The 19,614-nt window shown below is 55.4% G+C and overlaps 5 protein-coding genes across 5 annotated transcripts; 4 read left to right on the plus strand and 1 right to left on the minus strand.

Annotated features, from left to right (window-relative positions):
- TRIREDRAFT_69131 (uncharacterized protein) lies at window positions 1-1,303 on the plus strand (the record flags this gene model as incomplete). Its single annotated transcript, XM_006968920.1, has 4 exons — window positions 1-26; window positions 100-391; window positions 457-689; window positions 754-1,303. The coding sequence occupies 4 exons, from the start codon at window positions 1-3 to the stop codon at window positions 1,301-1,303; spliced, it is 1,101 nt and encodes a 366-aa protein (XP_006968982.1).
- Window positions 1,304-1,805: 502 nt separating this feature from the next.
- TRIREDRAFT_81779 (uncharacterized protein) lies at window positions 1,806-2,540 on the minus strand (the record flags this gene model as incomplete). Its single annotated transcript, XM_006968975.1, has 1 exon — window positions 1,806-2,540. One exon carries the CDS (start codon window positions 2,538-2,540, stop codon window positions 1,806-1,808), a length of 735 nt encoding a protein of 244 aa, XP_006969037.1.
- A 4,098-nt stretch (window positions 2,541-6,638) lies between these two features.
- Window positions 6,639-8,051, plus strand: TRIREDRAFT_81783 (uncharacterized protein; the record flags this gene model as incomplete). The annotated part of the gene is made up of 1 exon (XM_006968921.1): window positions 6,639-8,051. Exon 1 carries the CDS (start codon window positions 6,969-6,971, stop codon window positions 8,049-8,051), a length of 1,083 nt encoding a protein of 360 aa, XP_006968983.1. The 5' UTR covers window positions 6,639-6,968.
- A 6,564-nt stretch (window positions 8,052-14,615) lies between these two features.
- Window positions 14,616-15,427, plus strand: TRIREDRAFT_111561 (uncharacterized protein; the record flags this gene model as incomplete). The annotated part of the gene is made up of 1 exon (XM_006968922.1): window positions 14,616-15,427. A coding segment is annotated over one exon (812 nt), but the record flags the coding sequence as incomplete, so codon positions are not given.
- Window positions 15,416-18,842, plus strand: TRIREDRAFT_81785 (RasGAP protein; the record flags this gene model as incomplete). Its single annotated transcript, XM_006968923.1, has 1 exon — window positions 15,416-18,842. Exon 1 carries the CDS (start codon window positions 15,579-15,581, stop codon window positions 18,840-18,842), a length of 3,264 nt encoding a protein of 1,087 aa, XP_006968985.1. The 5' UTR covers window positions 15,416-15,578.
- Window positions 18,843-19,614: the final 772 nt, after the last annotated feature.

A 19,614-nucleotide genomic window follows, 5' to 3' on the forward strand; every position in this document is an offset into this window, starting at 1 on the left:
ATGGGCGAGGCATTCCAGTGCTATCCGTATGTTCTTGTTGTTCATGCTTCTCTCATTGCCGCGGAGAGCAAAAGACTAACACGCCGTCTTCCTCTCCAGCATCGTCGTCGGCATCGTGTCCCACATTGATCTCAACACCCTCGACGCATTGGCCCGCTCGTGCCGCCTCATCCACGATGGCCTGATCCAATACCGAACGAGCCTCATGGCGGCGACGCTGCGCTGCTCCCGAGAGGCCGTGCCGGTCGACCCAGAGCAGACGCTCCGATACCGCGCGAGGGCCAGCGACTGGAACTACATGGACGATGGGCGCAACTGCAACGGCAAGGCGGGCAGCTGCGCTCGCGACCTGGTGACTGAGTGCAGGAGATGCGCCGACGTGATTTGCAGGGTGAGTCTGTGTGCTCTGGCAATGCATTGCCTTGCACCTGAATAGCTGCTGACATGGACGGGCAGAACTGCGCCATCAAGCCTCCTCTCTCGACTGCTCTACGCGAGCGTCATCGTCGGCTGTGCGTCACTTGCGCCAAGGCTCCCATTGCGGCGCTGGCGTCGCCGGCGCTGGATCCGTCTCTGGGTCTCGACTCTGAAGCCGTGCAGCGTGCAGTCTGTCAGTGCGACACCGAGGGCGTCTGGCTATGCCAGCCTTGTGGCCATAGCATCCGCAATGCAGATCACGACTACAAGGGGTATGTTTTAGCCATCATCGTGAACAAGAAGAGCTGCCATCTGGATCTGACACGGGAATGATAGGATCTGGCGTTGGCGCACCAAGTACGGAGGCTTTACCGGCATCGGAGACGGCGACCGCGGCGTCATCTGTGGGCGCGAGGAAGCCTGTCTCGCCGCCCGCGAACGGGAGCAGGAGACGGACTGCGACGCCGAAGATGCCCGGGGTAATACCCTGGTCCCGTGGTCGACCGGGTCCTCGTCCGGCACCCCGAGCCCGGGCTCGGGCCCACACCACTCCGGGACCCCCCCTGGCGGCGGTGCCGGGTTCCCCTTTCCCGCCAACGGCACCATCGAGTCCATCATCGACGAGATGCGGCACCAGCGGACGCCGTCGCCGCAGCTGGGGCCGGGCTACGAGAGGCACGAAATCGAGGGCATTGGCGGCATCGTCAAGCGCAAGCTCGTCCGCATGGTGCGCGTGGGGGCTTGCGTGCCCGAGTGGGAGGACGAAAAGGGCAGCGGCAACAAGATTCTGGCCCGCGAGGTGAATGGCGCGGCGCGGAGCTGGTGCGGCTGGTGCTGGAGAGTCATTCCGGGCGAAAAGGACAAGAAGCAGGTTGCGAAGCAATGAGGTGAGTTTTTTTTTTTTAACGAGGGATGAGACGGTATTAGACGGCTGGGCATGATCCATTCCTTACAGTCATGATGATGATGATGATGACATTCCTTTCGGTTGAATCATCTTGGCGTTGTACGTTGGATGGTTATAGAGAGAAGTGATTCTGGGCAAGTTGTGTTGCTCAGCAGTAATGGATGGGAGTGCATCAGAATCAAAACCTCACTCTTCAATGGTTCCGTTCAAGCATGTATGTGTGAGGCCATCCATGTTCGTCATGAAGATGATCTCCAAAGTGTTTATATCGTACACCACGCCCAATCCGTTTTTACACCCTCTATTCCCGACCCTTTTTCACCTTCATGCTTCTCAAGTCATTTTTCTCAAGATGCCAATGTCCCTGAAAGTTCCTTCAAAAACCCCCCATACTTGATCCTGTCGAATTGTACACAACACACACATCCATTCCCTTTCTCCCACACAAATCTCCCCTCCACAACTTCTCTACCCCCCCTCATCACAGCTCCCCCCGATACAGCATCTCAGCCCTCCTCTTCCGGTCCTCCCTCGCCGCCGTCCGAATGGGCCCCCACCTCTCCTTCTTGCGCTCCATCTTGGCCCTCAGCCACCTGAGGTGCTCCTCGGGCGCGGGCGCCGCCATCTGCACGAAGACGGTCGAGCACTCAAACTTGCGCGCCAGCCGCTGCACGCTCCAGGTGAGCGGGTCCTCGGCGCGCAGGCGGCGCATCTCGTCAATGTGCTCCTTTGTGAGGTTGTATTTCGGCTGGCGGCGCTTGTAGCGCATTTCCGGGGGCAGCTCTCCGTCTCCTGCTGCTGCTGCTGCTGCCTCTGTGCTTGAAGGCGACGATGATGACGAGGAGGAGGGCTGTGAGGAGGGATCGCTGAAAGTGTTGTTGTTGCGTAGACGCAAGATTGCTAGGCGGCGGGGGTCGTTGCGCGGGAGAAAGATGAAAGGCGTGTGCTCGGGCGAGGCCTCGGACGCGGGCGGGTTGTAGATGATTTGGTCGGCGGCGGGGAAAGCGGCGGAGCGGGAGGGCAAGAAGGAGTCGTGGGGGGCCATCTTGAGGCTTCGCTTGGTGCGGGCCGTCGTCTTGTGGCCGCGGGTCGAGATGAGCGGGACGACGAGGAGAGCGGAGGATGGTGAGGGAGAGGAGGAGATGGCGGCGGCGGCGAGGTGGCGGAGGGGGGCGACCAGCTGGGACGCTGGCCGGAGGAGAGAGCGTAGATCCATTGGGTTTGTCGTTTTTCTTTTGGTCTTGGAGTAAGACTTTTCCTTTTTCTTGTAGGTTTGGTGATGGGGGTCTTTTTTATGGTGTTGAGGATGGGGGTCTTTTTTATGGTGTTGAGGAAGAAGAATGTGCGGGGAGGTGAGCTGCGGCCTATGGCGGGTTGGAAATGGTCGGGTGAGACGGGGGGAAAGAATAATTGGGCCTTGGTGATTGGAAATTTCTCGACGGAATTGACTGGCCCGAGTCGCGTCGAGATGTGCGGCTGTGTTCGTGGCCGCGAGGTATCAGGTGTCGGCTGATGGCCTGTCGTTTCTACAACTTTTGGGCATCGTGAAGGGTTTTGCAACGGACGATATGTGGTTATGTAAGCAGTTTGCTTAGCTAAGACATTTGTTGTTCTAGACGGGTACCCTATCAACTTATCTATTATCACGTGGGGCCCTGCGGTTCATCTTTGACAGATGTTCGTACGAGGCTTTGGCTGTGGTGTTTCAATTACTAGAGTACATACTAAGAGAATGGCTCTTGGACTTTCCGTACATACATGATGGTCGGTGAATTTCAAGTACTATGACAATGGTGGTATAATGGATATCCTTTGTGATCTGAGTGTGTGACATGGTTGTGTCGTGAATCTGAAGTTGGAACGCTGGCTTACGAAGACCTTCATAGCTGTCATTGCAACGTCCATCAAGACACGAGAGGGTCTAAATTCGTCGAGAGCGTCAACACTCTACAAAGCTCTTAATGGTGAGGCTGCCCAGGAACGTACCTCATGAAGCAGTTGAGAAACAGCAACTTCACTGTGCAAGTCTCCAGTCAGTGATGATGTATACTATGGTCCTCAGGGTATGTAGCCAGCCGCAGACGGGTATCGACCAGGGCTTTGCTATGGCTTGTGGAGCACGAATTCATGTACTGAAGTTTTGATATTCAGTAACGGAGGTGTGTAGCAGTCTCTAGGGTGACTTGAGCACCCTGGTCAGAGAACCCTGGTCGGTACTCATGCACTGTTGACTACTTTCGCCGACTACCGCAGTACGAGTATTCTCCTCGGACAAGCAGACTAGCCGTCGGGGACCTTGCATGGTGCCATGTGACGTTGACAGCCTCAGCGGGATGGGGCTAGTAGTAGCAGCATCATCCTCGACGCAAAGGTGCCTTTTCGCCTCTTGCCTGCTTTTGGAGGCTCTGGGATGCAGGCGAGGGTGTCGACGACGACGATGAGGATGATGATGATGATGATGATGCTGTGCGGGACAAGACCCCGAATGGAACCCCGTCTGGGGCAGTCCTGACGTTTGACAGAACCAAAAAGAAATCACTCAGAGTCAGGTCATTTCGACGGCCCAGCCTTTGTCCGACAGACGAGGCCAGCGGTTGGATCACCGTCAATATCGAGGTACATGGGAGAGCTAGACTTGTCTCGAATGCGTGATCTACACGGTCACAGTCGGCGACCCTCGAAGCCACGCCTCAAGTCTTGACTGGCACAAAGCACGAAGACATTTGGGACGACGCCGTCATAGCTTGTATGACGGGGTTTGGGAGACCGCATGATGCGCGCCTGCGTCTCCCTTCGACTCGCCTTTGTCCATCCCGATGCCCTCGAGGCGATAAAATTGCTGGCATATCGAGCCAATGACATATTCTGTGGTGCAGTTTCCATTGTTAGTGTGCGGCCAACTGCGTGGGATCTTTTCTGCCCTTGCAAATTGGTCGCATGTTGTTGGTGCTTGTTGAGGGGGGCGGACGAGACATCACGAGGACCGCAGAAAAAAAAAAAGGAAAAGGAAATAGGCTTGTTCAGGCATGGTCGTATTAGCAAAGGCGCATGAAGAAATGGAAGAGGGATGCAGGAGTCCAGTCGGTGGAAAGAGATGGAAAACCCAGGGTCTTTTTTTCCTAGGACTATCCCCAATCCCTGGTCCATTTGGACCCCTCGTTCTTGTCTTGAGTACCTTACTAGCAGATGTCTCGCAATGACATGCTTCCAACTGTCGCTTACAGATGTATATCCTTTCTATGTGAGTCGCATGTGCAGATAGCAGATTGAGGGGTCGATTTCCCGGCTCACGATGGACCCGTCAAGACATTGCATATCACGAGCAGGAGAGAGCCAGAGAATTGCCTGCAGCGCATCGTCCCTCACGGCCAACGCGGGACGCAGAAGAGGGGTCCGATGAGGCTGAAGCGTGAGGCGCCTTTTGCTTGGGTGTAAGTCGTCAGAGGAGAAACATAAGGTACATAAGGTACAGGTCTCGATACTACCACGCATCTCAGCTTTTTAGGTATCTAAGACATCATATCTCTACCAGTCCCTGAAGATGGAGGTGGTACCAGAACGGTGTCGTGGAGCCCAGCATGATGGGGATGGTACATGAAGAGAAAATAGAAAAAAAGAGAGAAAAAAAAATAGAAATCGAAGCAGGAAACGATCAAAGAGAGGATGACGAAAAACCCCCAATTTGAGATCACATGGTAGCACTTTGTGGCAGCCTAGTGAGACTTGAGGGAGCCGAAAATGGCACGGATGTGCGAGGATGGCCGCTGCATTCAGCAGATGGTCCATATCGACGCTGCCACGTCGAGGCGATGCAATATAATCTGGATAAGGGCTGTCTGGATGTAATATGGTTTGTCGGTCCGTCAAAACGACCTCGGATGATGGTGATCTAGGTACCTACCTATGTAAAGTAGGTAAGGTAGCCTCGCATTGGGCCATTGTGCATGTGCCGGCTGCTGTCCAGATACATAGACGGAGTCGGCTGGTGAGGAACTGAGGTACCTTTCCTGGAGTATCGATCCAATGTTTCTTGTGGTGGCACTGGGGGCTTCAGGTACGGGCGGCACATGTTTGGCGTACATTGAGGGTCTGTCTGGCCTCTGACACTGGAGACGGCACTGGACTTTTAGCGATCGGTTCAATCCATGAAACAGTTTGGAGGTTTCCTGTACCTGTACCTGAACCCACACCATTCCGATGACGAGTGTGCCCAGCCCTGCCTGTACTCGGTACCTGAACGCCCCGAAACTTGCGCATGTACGTCACAGCCCTGAACAGGTCGCGGTCGCTTCCGCTTCCGCTTCCGCTTCCCCTACGCCCAAGGCACAGTAATAAGGTGCAGTAGTAGCTGTCTGGGATTCTCCCCTCATCACACCTCGTCACAATCCTTGGCCAGCTGCCTCGCCATCCTGCTGCTGCTGCTGCTGCTCCTCCTCCTCCCGCATCCCTTGGGGGGGTTTCGTTTCCTGCGTCAGATTATCGACTGTGACTGCGACTGCGACTGCGACTCGAGCCGAGATATCGGTCTGAACCAGCCCTTGCCTCCTCTTGGCTCTCTTGTGCCCGTCCAGCGCATACATACATACCTACAGTACATACTGCTTGGACATACGAGTACCTACACACACATACGGCAGACGGACAGACACAGACGGCCATCCAGGCGCATGCAGCCGTGAAAAACTCCATCCGCACCGCCAGCAGACTCCAATCAGACAAGACACACGACCCGCGATCCACCGCCCGCCGACCCTTTTTCTCCTCCCAATCTAGCGGGATCGCTGCGTCTAACCCAAGCCAAGCCGCTGCCTTGCGTCACGCTGCCTTGCGCGAGTCTGGCCCCCAAAAAAAAAAAGACACACACACGAAGGACGAAGCAACCAAAATTCAGCGAGGAAAAGAAGAAGGAAAAAAGGCACCAGGAAGCCAAGCTCACCCACCCCCCAAGGGTCTGACGGCACAGACTTGTACTTATTCCCCCCAGCTCACGCAGACTGCTGGTCTGGCGCCTGTCACACCAAAACGCACCTCTCACTGCTCTCGCGCACTCAGCGGGTCCCGCTCGTGTCATCTGAGGAACGACAGCGGCCCCCCCAGCAAGCAAGGTACGACGTGCGAAGCAGCATCTGCTTCACCAATATTGGTCGCCACCCCCGTCTGTCTTCTTCCCCTTCGCAGGGCAGCGACGAATGGCGGCCCTTGGATTCGCCTAGCCGTCCTGCGTGTCGATAAAACACTCGCCAGTCCTCTTCTACCACTTGCACCTCGCCGTCCTCATCGCTTCCATCGCTGCCGTCGCCCTCATCGTCTCATCCTCTGCCCGTTTCCTGTTCCACCGATCACCCTCTCTCCTGTCGATCGCGCGCGCACACACACACACACACATACGGCCCTTGTACATACATTGACTGCGTCTTTCATTCCCAGACGACAGTAATCCCCATCAGCACATCATACTAAAGCCGAGCCTGTCTCCAGTTGCTCCAACGACCAAGCTGTGAATCAGCAGACGCGTGCATCTATTGCTCGCCGAGAACCTGTCGACGGACAGCATCTCCCGCCGAGCGCTTCGGCTCCGCGACTCGCCTCGCTAAACCCGCCCAAGCCAGTCTTCTTACCGCCTCCGTCGGCGCGACAAGACACAATGGCCGACCAGAAGAGCGTTGGCGGCGATTCAACGCCCAGAGCGACCGATGGCACATCCCCCAACCCGATAGAGCAGTTCAAGAAGGAGAGCAAAAGCAAGAGGCGAAGCCTTTTCGGTTTCGGCAAGAAGAAGATGGACGGCTCTTCCAAGGCTGGCCCTGGATCCGAGAGCCCGAATGGCGCCCAGTCACCGTCAAAAGCCTCGACCACCCGCTCGACCGCCCGATCAACGACGTCGCCCCTCCAGCTCACCCAGCACGGCGACCATCCGTATGCCCCTGTTTCTCCTACCCGTGCATTCTCCAGTTCGCCAAGAATATCCTCCCCCGCGACGTCGCAGATATTCGAGCGTGACGTGCAAGACCACACCTTGTTGAAGTCGTCGTCTCAAGCCATCCCGAGCCACATCCAGACGGAAAACTACATCCCCCCGGTGTTGGATGATGCCTCAGAAGCAATCACCAACAATAGCCTGGATCCCGATTCTGTTGAGATTGTTACTCACGCTTCGCACCAGCCCGCGTCGGCGGTCGTCCCCGGCACGAGCGCCAGTCACACCCCGTACGAGCAGACGTCGAGCGACTGGGCTTCGGAGCTCGCCTCGTTTGCGAACCGCGTAGGTTTCCCGCCCGACAGTGCTTCCAACTACGGCTCGCTCGACTCGGCCGATGTCCGCCGCCTCTCCTTCATCTCGTTTGCGGATGTCGTTCAGTCGGAGCACAGCGGCCACCATCTGCCCTCCATGTCATCGCGAGACAACATGCACATTGTCGGTCTGACGTCGCTGTCCGCGTCGGCCATGAACAGATCGCCATCGCCCATCCGCTCGCCCGTCTCCAGCCAGGGGCCCGGGACCAGCCCGCCCACGAGCAACCCCGGCAGCATAAAAGGGCTGGACATGAGCCCGTCAAGGAAACCGATAGGTAGCCCCTCGAGCGGGCAGTATACTACGATTACCACGCCAGGCGAGCTCAACATTGAGACAATGAGCCAGGCACTGAAACGCAGCGCGAGCAGAGACTTCAACAGTACTCTGCGGAGCAATCCCCAGAGCCCGATTGAGGGTCCAGGCTCGCGCTAGATGGGAGAGGGCGAGACAGACTTGAGCGACATGTCGGGAACTTTTCTGATGTACACCACGATTCCATCTGGGCAAGCTCACGTTTGGCCTATCTCCCACCTCCCCCGGTCCTTCGAGACCTGTTTTCTACCATTTTCCATCTTCTCCTCGTCAACTACACGAGCGAGCTCCTTTTCTTGATCTATCTTTTTTTTTATTATTTTTTTTCTTGACTCGACGTTGCCAGCTGCTTTACGCGCGGAATGTCGAAATTTGGACAAGCAAGGGTTGCGGGAGTTGGAAGAGCTATGTTTCAGTCGGGCGCTGAGCTGGCGGTGGCCCTCGAGGCCTTTTGTGATGCTGCTTTCCCTGTCTGGTTTGTTGATTCTATTGCCTGCCCTTTCTTGCTTATGGACAACAGGGAGTTGCCCCCCCCACTTTATCTTCGACGACGTGAAAAGAATGGGATGATTATTGACCGCCATGGGATGAATTTTGATTATCTGTTTCTCCTTTTCCATCTGTTTTTCTTGTTCTTCTCTTATTCTGCGGGAGAGCGGTGCGAAGGAGTGGATACAGCTTGCTTCTATGTCGATTACCTACCTACCTTACTTGAATGATTTGTACTAAGAATGAAGAGAAGTGAAATTCAAGCCTTGCCCGACTTGTTCAAACTGATATTACATATAAGCCGTCGCTGTTCTGGGGTTGATGTGCTTGTGTACCTTAGGTATGTAATGTCTCAAGAGGCAAGACGAGTCAAGAGTGCCAATGCCAATCTACCTTCCTGGGTACCTACCTATCTTGGGCAAAATCTGCAAACGGGACCTTGCAGGACAAGCTCTGTGCTGTGCCTTGTCTTGTCGACTGCAAGTCAGGTATAAACGTCAGTCGTCCCCACGCCCAGCAACGCAAGCAGGAGGAAGACGTCTTGTCATTTTTTTATGATCATGTCTTGTGTCGTGTCGTGTCGTGTCGTGTCATGTCTTGTGTACTTGGTCTGTACCTGTTGGAATACGTGTATTTGCCATGCATGCACCTCGAGTCATTCATTTTGCCCCCCTTCAATTGTTGCCAGCGAAGAGGGTTAAAAACTTGACTAGAGATGCCGAATTTTCTACGAGGATTGGATGTACTATGTATGTAATTGGTGTCTTTCGTTGGGGGGGAGAAGGAGGGGGGGGGGGGGGCGAGTCAACTTACAGATACATACCTAGGTAGGTAGTGAAAGGGGAGGGTGGAAAAGACGAACGAGACGGAGAGTGAGGAGTGAGCAGATGCTCCGTTGAGGCTGAAGTTGACTTGACTTGACTTTCAGCGATGACTGGGCATGAATACCTAGTAGTTGCTTCGAGGGGAACGGTTTGAGTGTTTATCGGAGGAAGCTCCGCGAGGTAATACAAGTGGCGTAGTGTATTATGGGTAGAATCAGGCCATTTCATCTTAGGCGGCCTGGAACCGGGCAAGTCATTGGGCAAGAGATGTAATTGTTCTCGTGAGAAAACTGTGCTGCATTCTGTTGTCTTGACAGTAAAAGGTTTATGTCCACATCGTCCTTTGCCCGTCTTGTTGTCGGGGTGAGATGCCGTCTACCCTTACGATCTTTGTAGGACGTGTTCACGGCGAAAATGGTTTCATGACGAGACAGGGTTCATACAAAAAGCAGAAGACGGAGTGTGAAGTCAATGTTGGGCATCTTTCCGAGATCATAATACTATACTTCCTGCTGCTTTTGTGTTTCAGATTCCGCGTGTGGGATCTCACCACCCGCTTTTCTCCAGTTTCTTCTCCCCCCCCCCCCCCCCCCCCCCCCCCCCCCCGTCTTCCTCCGTCCTCATCTATCTCTTTCTTTTCTTTCCGGTCAGCTTACAGGCCTACTTACTTTATGTTGGGGGGAGGGGGGGCCGTTGTTGTCGGAATGGGGGTTTCAGATTGATCGGACGACGGGGACTTTTTTTTTTCCCCTCTGGACGGGTTCGAGTGTGAGGAAGAGGTGTTTCATTGGGCTATATAGTAAGTACCATATATGGAAGGTAGGTAGGTAATAACAGAGAACAAGGTCAATACATAGTACGGGATGTGGGATGCGTAAGAGTGAGCTGTCGCTCTCTGGAGGTGAGTGTAAACAATACTATGCTACCCTCTATGCTGCTGGGAATAACATCAACTAAGTTGGCTTCAGATGTCGGCGACAATGGTCTTGGACTAGACCCAAATCCATTCATCAACTGATCAATCCAGCATCTTTTCCCATTGGCCTCATGTGAGCGTCAACGCACAGCTGATGAATCTTGAGCAGAACAGACCCCTAGTATACTCCAATACTATCTGGACCCTTTCCACCTGAGAGATGGTGAAATGGAGTTCAAAATTGTCTCACTGGTCTTGTATGTCCCTCAAATCCCATTCTTTTATCAGAGGCGAGACGGTGCCACAGCGGTTGGTTGAGTAGTCGTGCCTTGTTAGGTAGGTATCCTCGCATGCATGTCTCGCAGCGGGCATCACTGGCGTCGACGGCTTATTAAGCCTGTTCCTGTTCCTGTTCCTGTTCCTGGCCGGACCCAATCTCACCTGAATTGTCTACGAGGGATCCGACAGAAGCGCGGCTTTGTCCAACAGCACAGACAGTCTCACAGCCACGTCTCGCCAATGTCCTGTTAGTATTACTGCTTCTATCCTCCTGTCGTGTTTCAGAGGGCACCAAACCGTCGGTACATGGAGCAGCTAAGCTCAATAATACTTACGAGTACAAGCACCGCCTCCAGTATGTATATACCTACATAGGTACTATGCACGAGCATCATTCGCAAGGAACCCCCCCTTTGGTCATTCACCTTGTCAATCACTCACCCCTCTGTTCTCTTTTCGTTTCTTCTTCTTCTTCTTCTTTCCCCTTTCTTTTCTTTTTCTTTTTTTCCCAGTCGTCTATCGCGTCAAATGATGAGATAATCCAAGCGGCATAAACATGTTGGACGAAAAAGAAAAAACCACCATCTGACCGATCCAAAAGAGCGCTATCAGGGACAGGCCCTCCAGGCGCCGGCCAGACCACACCATAAATAGCCTGGCCTCCGGAGCACGTTCCTCAAAAAAAGAGGGTAAAAGAGAAAAAAAGGAAGAAAAAGAGGTCAAATCCCTGCCGGGCTGGCATCATTGGATCTGTGGGGATGCTTCTGGCAGAGCTGCGAGTGACTGCCGGCTTATTCCCTGTCCTTGTCCGACTACGAGTTATCGCACCTATGTAATACACAGATGCAGTACATCGTACAGATGGCCACTTTGACGCAGCAGCAGAAAGCTCAGTGCTGCTTCGACATGTAAGGCGTCGTTCGTCGTAGGCATCCTGAGTATTGGCGGCACTGCTCGCAGGCCATGGGCGAGATTTGACCTCCTGCTCAGAAGCGGTGCCTTGCCTAATCCCTGGGACGCTCCTCGACCGAAGATCCAGGTCGACGGATCGCTCACGGGGGGGGGGGGGGGGGGGGGGCTCACCGACGAGCCCCAGCGGATGGAATTGCTTATCATGCAACACTCCCGGGTTCCAGAACAGATCCTGGCACACCGCTTTTGGCTGAGGCTTCCTGGTCTTTTCCTCTGGTGACGTTGCCTAGTCTCCGACGTCAGAGACACGTCTAGACAGGGCAAAGGGCAGAATATACGAGTCGACCAGTGTCTTTCTGTATTCCTCCTTCTCAGCCAGCATCCTCGTATTCCTTCCACTCGCAAGAGCATCGCTGTCAATGCTGGCTTGGAATGCCTTCCATTTGATGCTCTCTTGATCCATGTCATGCCCAAGCTCCACCGTGACGCCACTAAGCCAGCAGGCCAGACATGGTGCTGATGGGCTTATGGCAGGTTGTTGATATGGCTTTGGCTGCTGGGCTTCGTGTTCCAGTCTCAATTGGCCCGGCCGCTTTCCGTCCATGAGGCCAGCAGAGCCTTCTTGTTTCCTTCTCCTTCGGTTTCCACTGCTTCGGTGCAGACGGCTGAACACGGCGTCTCCTGTACAACGCATCACCAGCCGCGCGTAAGACTGTGTGGCAAGGGGCTCCGTCTAGTATATCACTTTCTTGTAGTGACTCGAGACACGGAACAGACAGACTCAGCATCCTCGTCATCCTCATTTCACAACATCATCATCAACTTTGTCATCCGCTAGACTGCGGCCAGCAGGGGGCAGACCACGGATGAGAGCGACTTTGCCTCGATATAGAAGGATATTGGCGGCCGATCCCGGCCAGCATTGGAGTTTCGCAGCGTCAAGATTGATTCCCAGCAGGGTTATTTTGCTGCCTCGTGCTTTGATGAGGCAAAGGGACCACGGGCCGGTACGACTGAAGATGGCTTTTGCTTCGTCCATGTCCATCCCGCCGATGACGAGGCCCTGCGTGTCCGTAATACGCCGTGCGTACTCAGAAAGCCAACTGCGTGCCAGCCATCATTCGTACCTGTAGGATACAGAGAGGACGCTCCTGATCATGCCCTGCTTGGCTGCAATGTTGCCTGTAACTCGTAATGACCTTCCTCCTATACTGTGTCCTGCTGGCTGCCGCCTGTCATACTCGGTTGTACCAAGTGGCGTTGCGTATAAATGGACTTACCTAGAAAAGCAATACCAGGAGCATCGTGCGCGTACAACAGCATCAATTGAGACATGAGGCGTCTCGCTGGTTGCTTTCTATGTCCATGATGTTCATGATACCAAGGGAAGAGGATACCTACCTTAGGTATCATATACTAGGTACCTAGGCATCATGTAGCTTTTGGAGGCAATCGACGGTACCTGCAGCACCGCAGCTGCGGGTTTGATCCTTCCCAAACTCGAATTCAAAGACTGCCTCTTTCGATTGGAAGGACCTCGTACAGCTCCTTCTGTCTCTGCTGCCATCAAGTCACCAAAGCTCCTCTAGTGCTCGCACCCAATCTTCTCTTCGGCCTCACGCCTCTCTCAAGCATACTTCTCTCAGATACAGCAAGCATATTGAGCCCTATCTCTTCTTCTTGAAGCTCTCTCCAGGTATTATCAAGAGATATCGAAGTCACGGCTCCTCTCACCTGTCGTTAGCGCCAGCTTCACCTGCCGGAAGTGTCCAGAAGCCCGGTAATAGTGGCTGTTGAGGGGAGAAGAGCAACCAAGGTCTGCAAGTAGGCAGCCAACCGTCCGGCTCTGCAGGAGTCGTTGGGCATTGCACAGGCGCCCCAGAATTGCCCGAGAAAGCTGACATTGGCCGCACCGGGCAGTCGGTCGACACGAACCCAACAACGCACGGCTGCGTCTGCGCCTGGTCTGTGTCTGCCCCGAGGCCTCGGATTGCGGGCATGGCCGCAGCACGAGCACAGAGACCAACACAGCGACAGTTCAGGTAGTAGTCTGCCAACCAAAACCAAAGCCTAGCAGCGCGGGGTGCTGGTGCTTCACTCGCACGGAACAGCACCAACAACTGCGTGCTTTGTGCAAAGCATCCATCGTCCATAAAACGAACGACTGCGGTATCGTGGCCGCCGCCAAGCCCACGGCAAGCGGACGCTCGTCGAGAACCAACGACGGGCAATTGGGTCCATCTGTCGCCAGTCCATTTGTCCGGCCGAACAAAATCCTCCTGCTGTACATCTAGAGCAGGACCACGTCCACCGCCTAACTCGCAATCCCACCGCTCCGGTCCCCATCTCCCACTGCCCGCAAGCTCACTGGCCAGGACCCTCCAGGGCTCCGTGCTGATCGACACCGCAGCAGCACGAATTGCGTGGATGTGCCCCAAGGGGTCCCCGCTCAGGACTTGGGATTGCGCCTGTGGCCGCTGTGGACTCTCGAGAGGCACCAGGCAGGTTGCTGGAGCCCGGACGGACCACTAGGACACTCACACGACGTCAAGACCCTTCTTCGAAGCCTCCGGCGGGCTTGTGGCTGGAACTCTATTCCCAGGGTGTGTCCGGCATCCATCAGCCAGACCGGATTGGTGGTCGAGCTAGTTGTTGTAAGCACGCCAACAAGCCAGAGACGAGGAGTCGACGGAGGCGCTGCGCAGCCAAGGAGCGACTACTGCCGGTGCTGCCAGGGACAGAGGCGACGGGCCAGCGTCGGCGTGGGTGCCGCCGCCCTACCACGCGAGCTGGCAGCAGGCAAACTCTTGCCTGCCTGGATGTGACTGGCCGCCCGTGTGTTTGCCTGAGCCAACGCACGCATACAACCACCACACGCACCACCTTTTTCTCCTTCTACTTCTTCATCTTCCCGTCCCTCTTTTCCAACCCATCGTGGGGGGAGGCAACTGCAGACGACAGGTTCAGATCCCCCCCTCTTGGCATCAGATAAAATTCACTCAGCGCTTCCCGCTCCGCCGAATCTGGCCTAAATGCCAGCATCCTCGGTGTTCCGTCCACAGCACAATACCTACTAGCACCTATTGCTCCCCTGCCGCATCCCCATTGTGCCTCCACTCCGGCCCTGCTGCAACCCCCATCTGCTCCGTACAGTCCCTTAGTCCGCAACGTAGCGCGTGAACAGTCCAAGAAGCAGACCAGAACCCCGCTACGACAACGGCAACGGCAGCATCGTCGGTATTGGGGGCGTGAACGGCACGATACATGTACCTGAGGGTGACAAATGACGCTGATACCGACCCAGCGGCCAATTCGCCCCGGGTGTCGAGCAGCCGTCGCGCATCGCCAGGCCAATCGCTCCAAAGCTGCCCCGTCTCGACGCTGTTGGGGCCACCGGAGCAAAGCGACATCTGCGCCAGCACCTGCACAGGCACCAGCACAGGCCTCAGGAACGACGACGGCGACGACGGCAACGGCAACGACGACGTCAGTGCCAACAGCAGCACCATCAAGAGCAGCCGCACTAAGCGCAGTGCTACAGACTCGAGAATTGCGGGTGATACTGCCGGTGGCAAGAGTAGCAGCAGTAATAGCAGTAGCAGCGGCGGCGGCGGCGACGGCGACGGCGACGTTCGATGTGGCACTGGAGTCCGCGTGGTGTTGAGCAATGGCATGAGCATGTCACCGCCAGTCATGGATGGATATGCAACCCGCCTGCAAGAGGGCGGTAGTAGCGATAGCGAGGACCAGGCCCTGCCGCAGCGGCAGCAACAACGACAGGGCCAGGATCAGAGCCTAGCCCAGAGTCGGCATCCCCCCCAGGGCCAGATGCAGCAGAAGCACCAGCACCAGCGACAGCGACCCCAGGCCCCTCTGGAATTTCACCGGATCAACTTGGAGCGGCTCAGCGCTTCGAATCTCAGGTCTTCTTTTAGGGTCAATGCCAACCCGAGACCTGGTCGTTCCATCACACCTGACCTCCTCCAAGGTCAAGGTGGTGCTGCGAGCGCTGCTCTTTCTGACTCTGCCATGGCCCACACATCCCGTAGCATTGGCTCTCAACAGGGCTCGCCTAGGTCTGTTCCCGGGAGCGTTGGCCGTCGTCAAGGTGTCGTCTTCGCCAGCGACGTTGCTTGCGACTCTTCGGATGGCACAGACTCCAGCCCCGCGACTCACCACCAGAGAAGTGCAAACGGTGCCTCCTCGATACGGCCCAGGACGCGCACAATGGACGCCTCCATGCTAGGGCCGCGAGGGCCCTCGTCCGCCGCCGAGTTTCGACACAGGGTCAGCAGCATCTCGTCCGGCTCGCAGCCCTCCCTCGACGACCACAAAACGCTGAAGCCAAGTTCCGACCCGGCCAGCTACTCGACCATACCGACCGTCCGGGTCCCCGACGTCTCGACCCCGACCTCCAAGGAGAAGAACAAGTCCCATCACAACAGGCGCCTCCTCAAACGACAGCCCTCCCGCCCGACATCACCGTTGGTCGAGCCCCAGCCCTCCGTCGATTCTTTCCCGTACCCCATCCCAACCGAAGATGCGAACCGCCTCATATCGCTAATGAAGGCTCTGGGCGGGCGAATGCGTGGCGAGCTGGAATACCAGGGTGAGTACCAGGGAACATGGCACACCGGCATGGCATACATCGACGAGGAGAAGGGCACCCTCATGTTTGGCCTGGGCCATACCGGCCAGAATGCTTCCTTCCACATCCCTCTGGTCTCTGACCTGCGAGGCTGCAAGGTTCACGTCACGGGCTACCCTGATGCCGAGAGAGAGTGCCTCGAGGTCGTTCCCAGCCAGATGGGCCTCGAGCTCCTCATCAGGCCCATCATATCGGAGGAGCTGGAGCTGTGGCTCGCGGCCCTCTTGTGCTGGCAGCAGCTCACGCCTCTCAACCTCAAGGTGCCCAGTGGGAAGCCTGCCAGCCCTTCGGGGCACATTCGCCCGGAGATGAGGCGACGGGCCAAGTCGAGCGATGCGGCGAGAGCCACAAACATTATCAAAGTCGGCAAGTTCATGCTCTGGGACAAGGGCCCGGCCAGGTCCGCACGTGCTCTCGTCCAGCGATCCTCGACCCGGGATCTTATGCACCCGGCCATGTTCTGGAGGAGGATATCGTGCGTCTTGCAGGATAACGGAGAGTTTAGGCTGCTGATGGAAAACGACGTCTCCGTCTTGTCCAGCATCGAACTGTCGCAGCTTTCCCGGTGCGCAATCCAAGGCCTCGACCGCAGCGTCCTGGGAGAGGAGTACTGCATTGCCATCTTCCCCATCTACGCCTCTGCTGCCACCCACGTTACCATTTTCCGGCCCATCTACCTGGCCGTCGATAGCCGCATCGACTTTGAAGTCTGGTTCGCCCTGCTGCGGACATTCGCCGTGCCCGACATCTTCTGCCTAGACGACCCGCAGACCGATGAGATTCAGGATGTCGCCGATATCGAGAAGGATCAGCCAGGTGAGGTGTTCCGCATGGAGAAGATTGTCAGAGTGAGGGTGGTGGAGGCCAAGATCAAAGCCAACCCAAGCGGGCCCGAATGGTTTTCTCCAGAGAGATATGGCAGGGCTGGCCCGGATCCTCTGGTGGGTTGTTACCTAGCGGAAGTCATTTTGGATGGAGAGGTTCGCGCAAGAACGACTACCAAGATGGACACCAAGAACCCCTTTTGGAGAGAGGACTGCGAGTTTAACGATCTGCCTCCGATAATTCAAGAGCTCTCCGTTGTGCTGAAACGAGTCGAGAGCGGCCCTGAAGGTTACTCAAAGCCAATGACTTCTCAGGAGATAATATGCGGGAGCGTAAAGATCGCCTTGAACGACCTTGAGAGGGGCCAGGGCCAAGAACAGTGGTGGCCGATCTTGGACGAAAACCAGCAAAACATCGGATCGATGCTCATCAAGGTATTTCACGATGAGCACGTTGCCTTGCTGTCGAAAGAGTACGAGCCGCTGTCCGAGGTTCTGCACCGGTTCCCCACGGGCCTCACCACGCTCATTTCGGCATCTCTTCCGGGCCAGTTGCGTCTCCTCTCAGAGTTGTTTCTCAACATTTTCCAGGCCTCTGGCTCCGCTAGCGACTGGTTGATGGCTTTGGTCGAGGACGAGATTGACGGCATCGGGAACCAGACGTCAATCAAGAAATACCGCTTCAGTAACAGACTCAAGTCGAGCGAATCGCTGGAGTCCTCCAACGAACGTGAAATGATGGTTCGGGACATTCATAGGACGCTAGCAGGAGAGGCCAACCTCCTGTTTAGAGGCAACTCGTTGCTGACGCAATCGCTCGAGTTTCATATGCGACGATTGGGCAAAGAATACCTGGAGGAGATACTGCAGGATAAGCTCTGCGAAATCAACGAACTGAACCCGGATTGCGAGGTCGATCCGAGCAAATTGGCGCACACAGGAGCAGGCGCCGAGTTGGATCATCACTGGGGCCGTCTTATCCACCTCACGACGGAGATCTGGCTATGCATCGCAGACTCGGCCGAAAGAATACCGGCAGAGCTAAGACACATACTCAAATACATCCGGGCTGTGGCAGATGACCGCTACAGCGACTTTCTCCGCACCGTCAGCTACACTTCGATCTCGGGCTTCCTGTTCTTGCGCTTCATCTGTCCGGCCATCCTCTCACCGAAGCTTTTCGGACTACTCAGGGATCATCCGAAGCCGCAGGCACAGCGTACCTTGACGCTCATTGCCAAGGCATTGCAGAAGCTCTCCAACCTTTCGACGTTTGGAAAGCGAGAGGAGTACATGGAACCGATGAACCGCTTCCTGACCCAACAACGTCAGTCTTTCCGAGGCTTCATCGATCATGTTTGCAGTATCCCAGCCGACCGGACGGGCCGAGCCCTGCCTCCCAGCTACATCACACCCGTCACGATACTGAACCGTCTAGGACCTACGGCACGCGAAGGATTTCCCAGTCTGCCATATTTGATTGATCAAGCCCGGAGCTACGCGAGCCTTGTTAAGCTGTGGGTGGATGCACGACCTATTGATGCGAAACACCTGCAAGCCGACGGAGAGTTGCTGGTTTTCAACGACCTGTGTTTTGGGCTACAAAAACGCGCCGACGCTTGCCTTGCCAAGGTGATGGATTTCCGGAGCAGGGAAGTCCCATCGTATATGTCTGCCGACCAATTGGCCGAGATCCTGGAACAAGTCAACTTCACCGGCCCATACCACCCGTACTACCCAGGCAGTCCATCTTCGATGCCCAGCAATTACGAGCGGCCACCCGGAAGCTCCAGCAGCGATGGGGGCGGCGATACGAAGCAAAATCGGCGCAGTAAAGAATGGAAGCGCGGGAGAGAAGACTCCGACCCAAAAAAGGTCAACAGTCCTCGAACAGCAAGTGGCTCGGCCAGCGGAAATACGAAACAGAAGAATGGAAAAGTGGGCAGGACTCTGTTGAGTGGCATCATGAAGATTGGTGGTGTCAGAGCCGAAAGCCCTGAGAGCAAAGGGCAGCGATGAGCCCCCGCTTCCTCATCTTCGACTACTTCTTATATATAACACGCATATATACACATTACATGACTCGGATCTTGGGATATCAACCAACGACAAGTCTGTACCAGGGGTGACCCTCCACATCACCTTTTGTTCATCCTTTTCTTCTACTCTTGACCATACTTCGCGATTCGTCAGGCTACCCACATCTACCTCTTGTCTGGCTTTCTAGACATTTTCTATTTCTGGTTGGATACACAAAATGGTTTTCGGGACATGATGTCTTTTGCATGGAGCAAGTTGTTGAAGCTTTACTCCCATATTTCATTACGCTCTTTCGTTGCATCTTTCCGCTCCCAGCTCTACCGACCAGACTCTTCCCCTCCCGGGGTTGTCACTGGAACTGCATCGGGGGTCATCACTGGAGGTTCTCTCATCTCATGTTTATGCATATCCCGCAATTGCCCGGGTCTCCATCTTTCTCTTCTCCTTGTATTTCAGACGAGCCCCATATATCCCACCCGTCATCTCTATGAGAGGGCAGTCTATATATACAGGGGAAGAGGCAGAAGGGACAACAAAGACACCAGCGGCGCCTAGCTCTCGTTATCGTTACTATTTCCTAGCTCTTCTCATTTTCCCTCGACCCTTTGTCGACTCGACTGATGTGTATCAAAACCGGTGTTTCGAAGCAAGGTGGACGAAGAGGGGGGGTCTCCGCGCCTCTGCTCCCCTTGCCCCTTGTCGATCGTCTCTTCTTGTTCTTTCATCTCTTCTTCGATTTCTTATTTCCTCT

This window comes from Trichoderma reesei, assembly GCF_000167675.1.
Source record: "Trichoderma reesei QM6a unplaced genomic scaffold TRIREscaffold_27, whole genome shotgun sequence".
Taxonomy (NCBI): Eukaryota; Fungi; Ascomycota; class Sordariomycetes; order Hypocreales; family Hypocreaceae; genus Trichoderma; species Trichoderma reesei.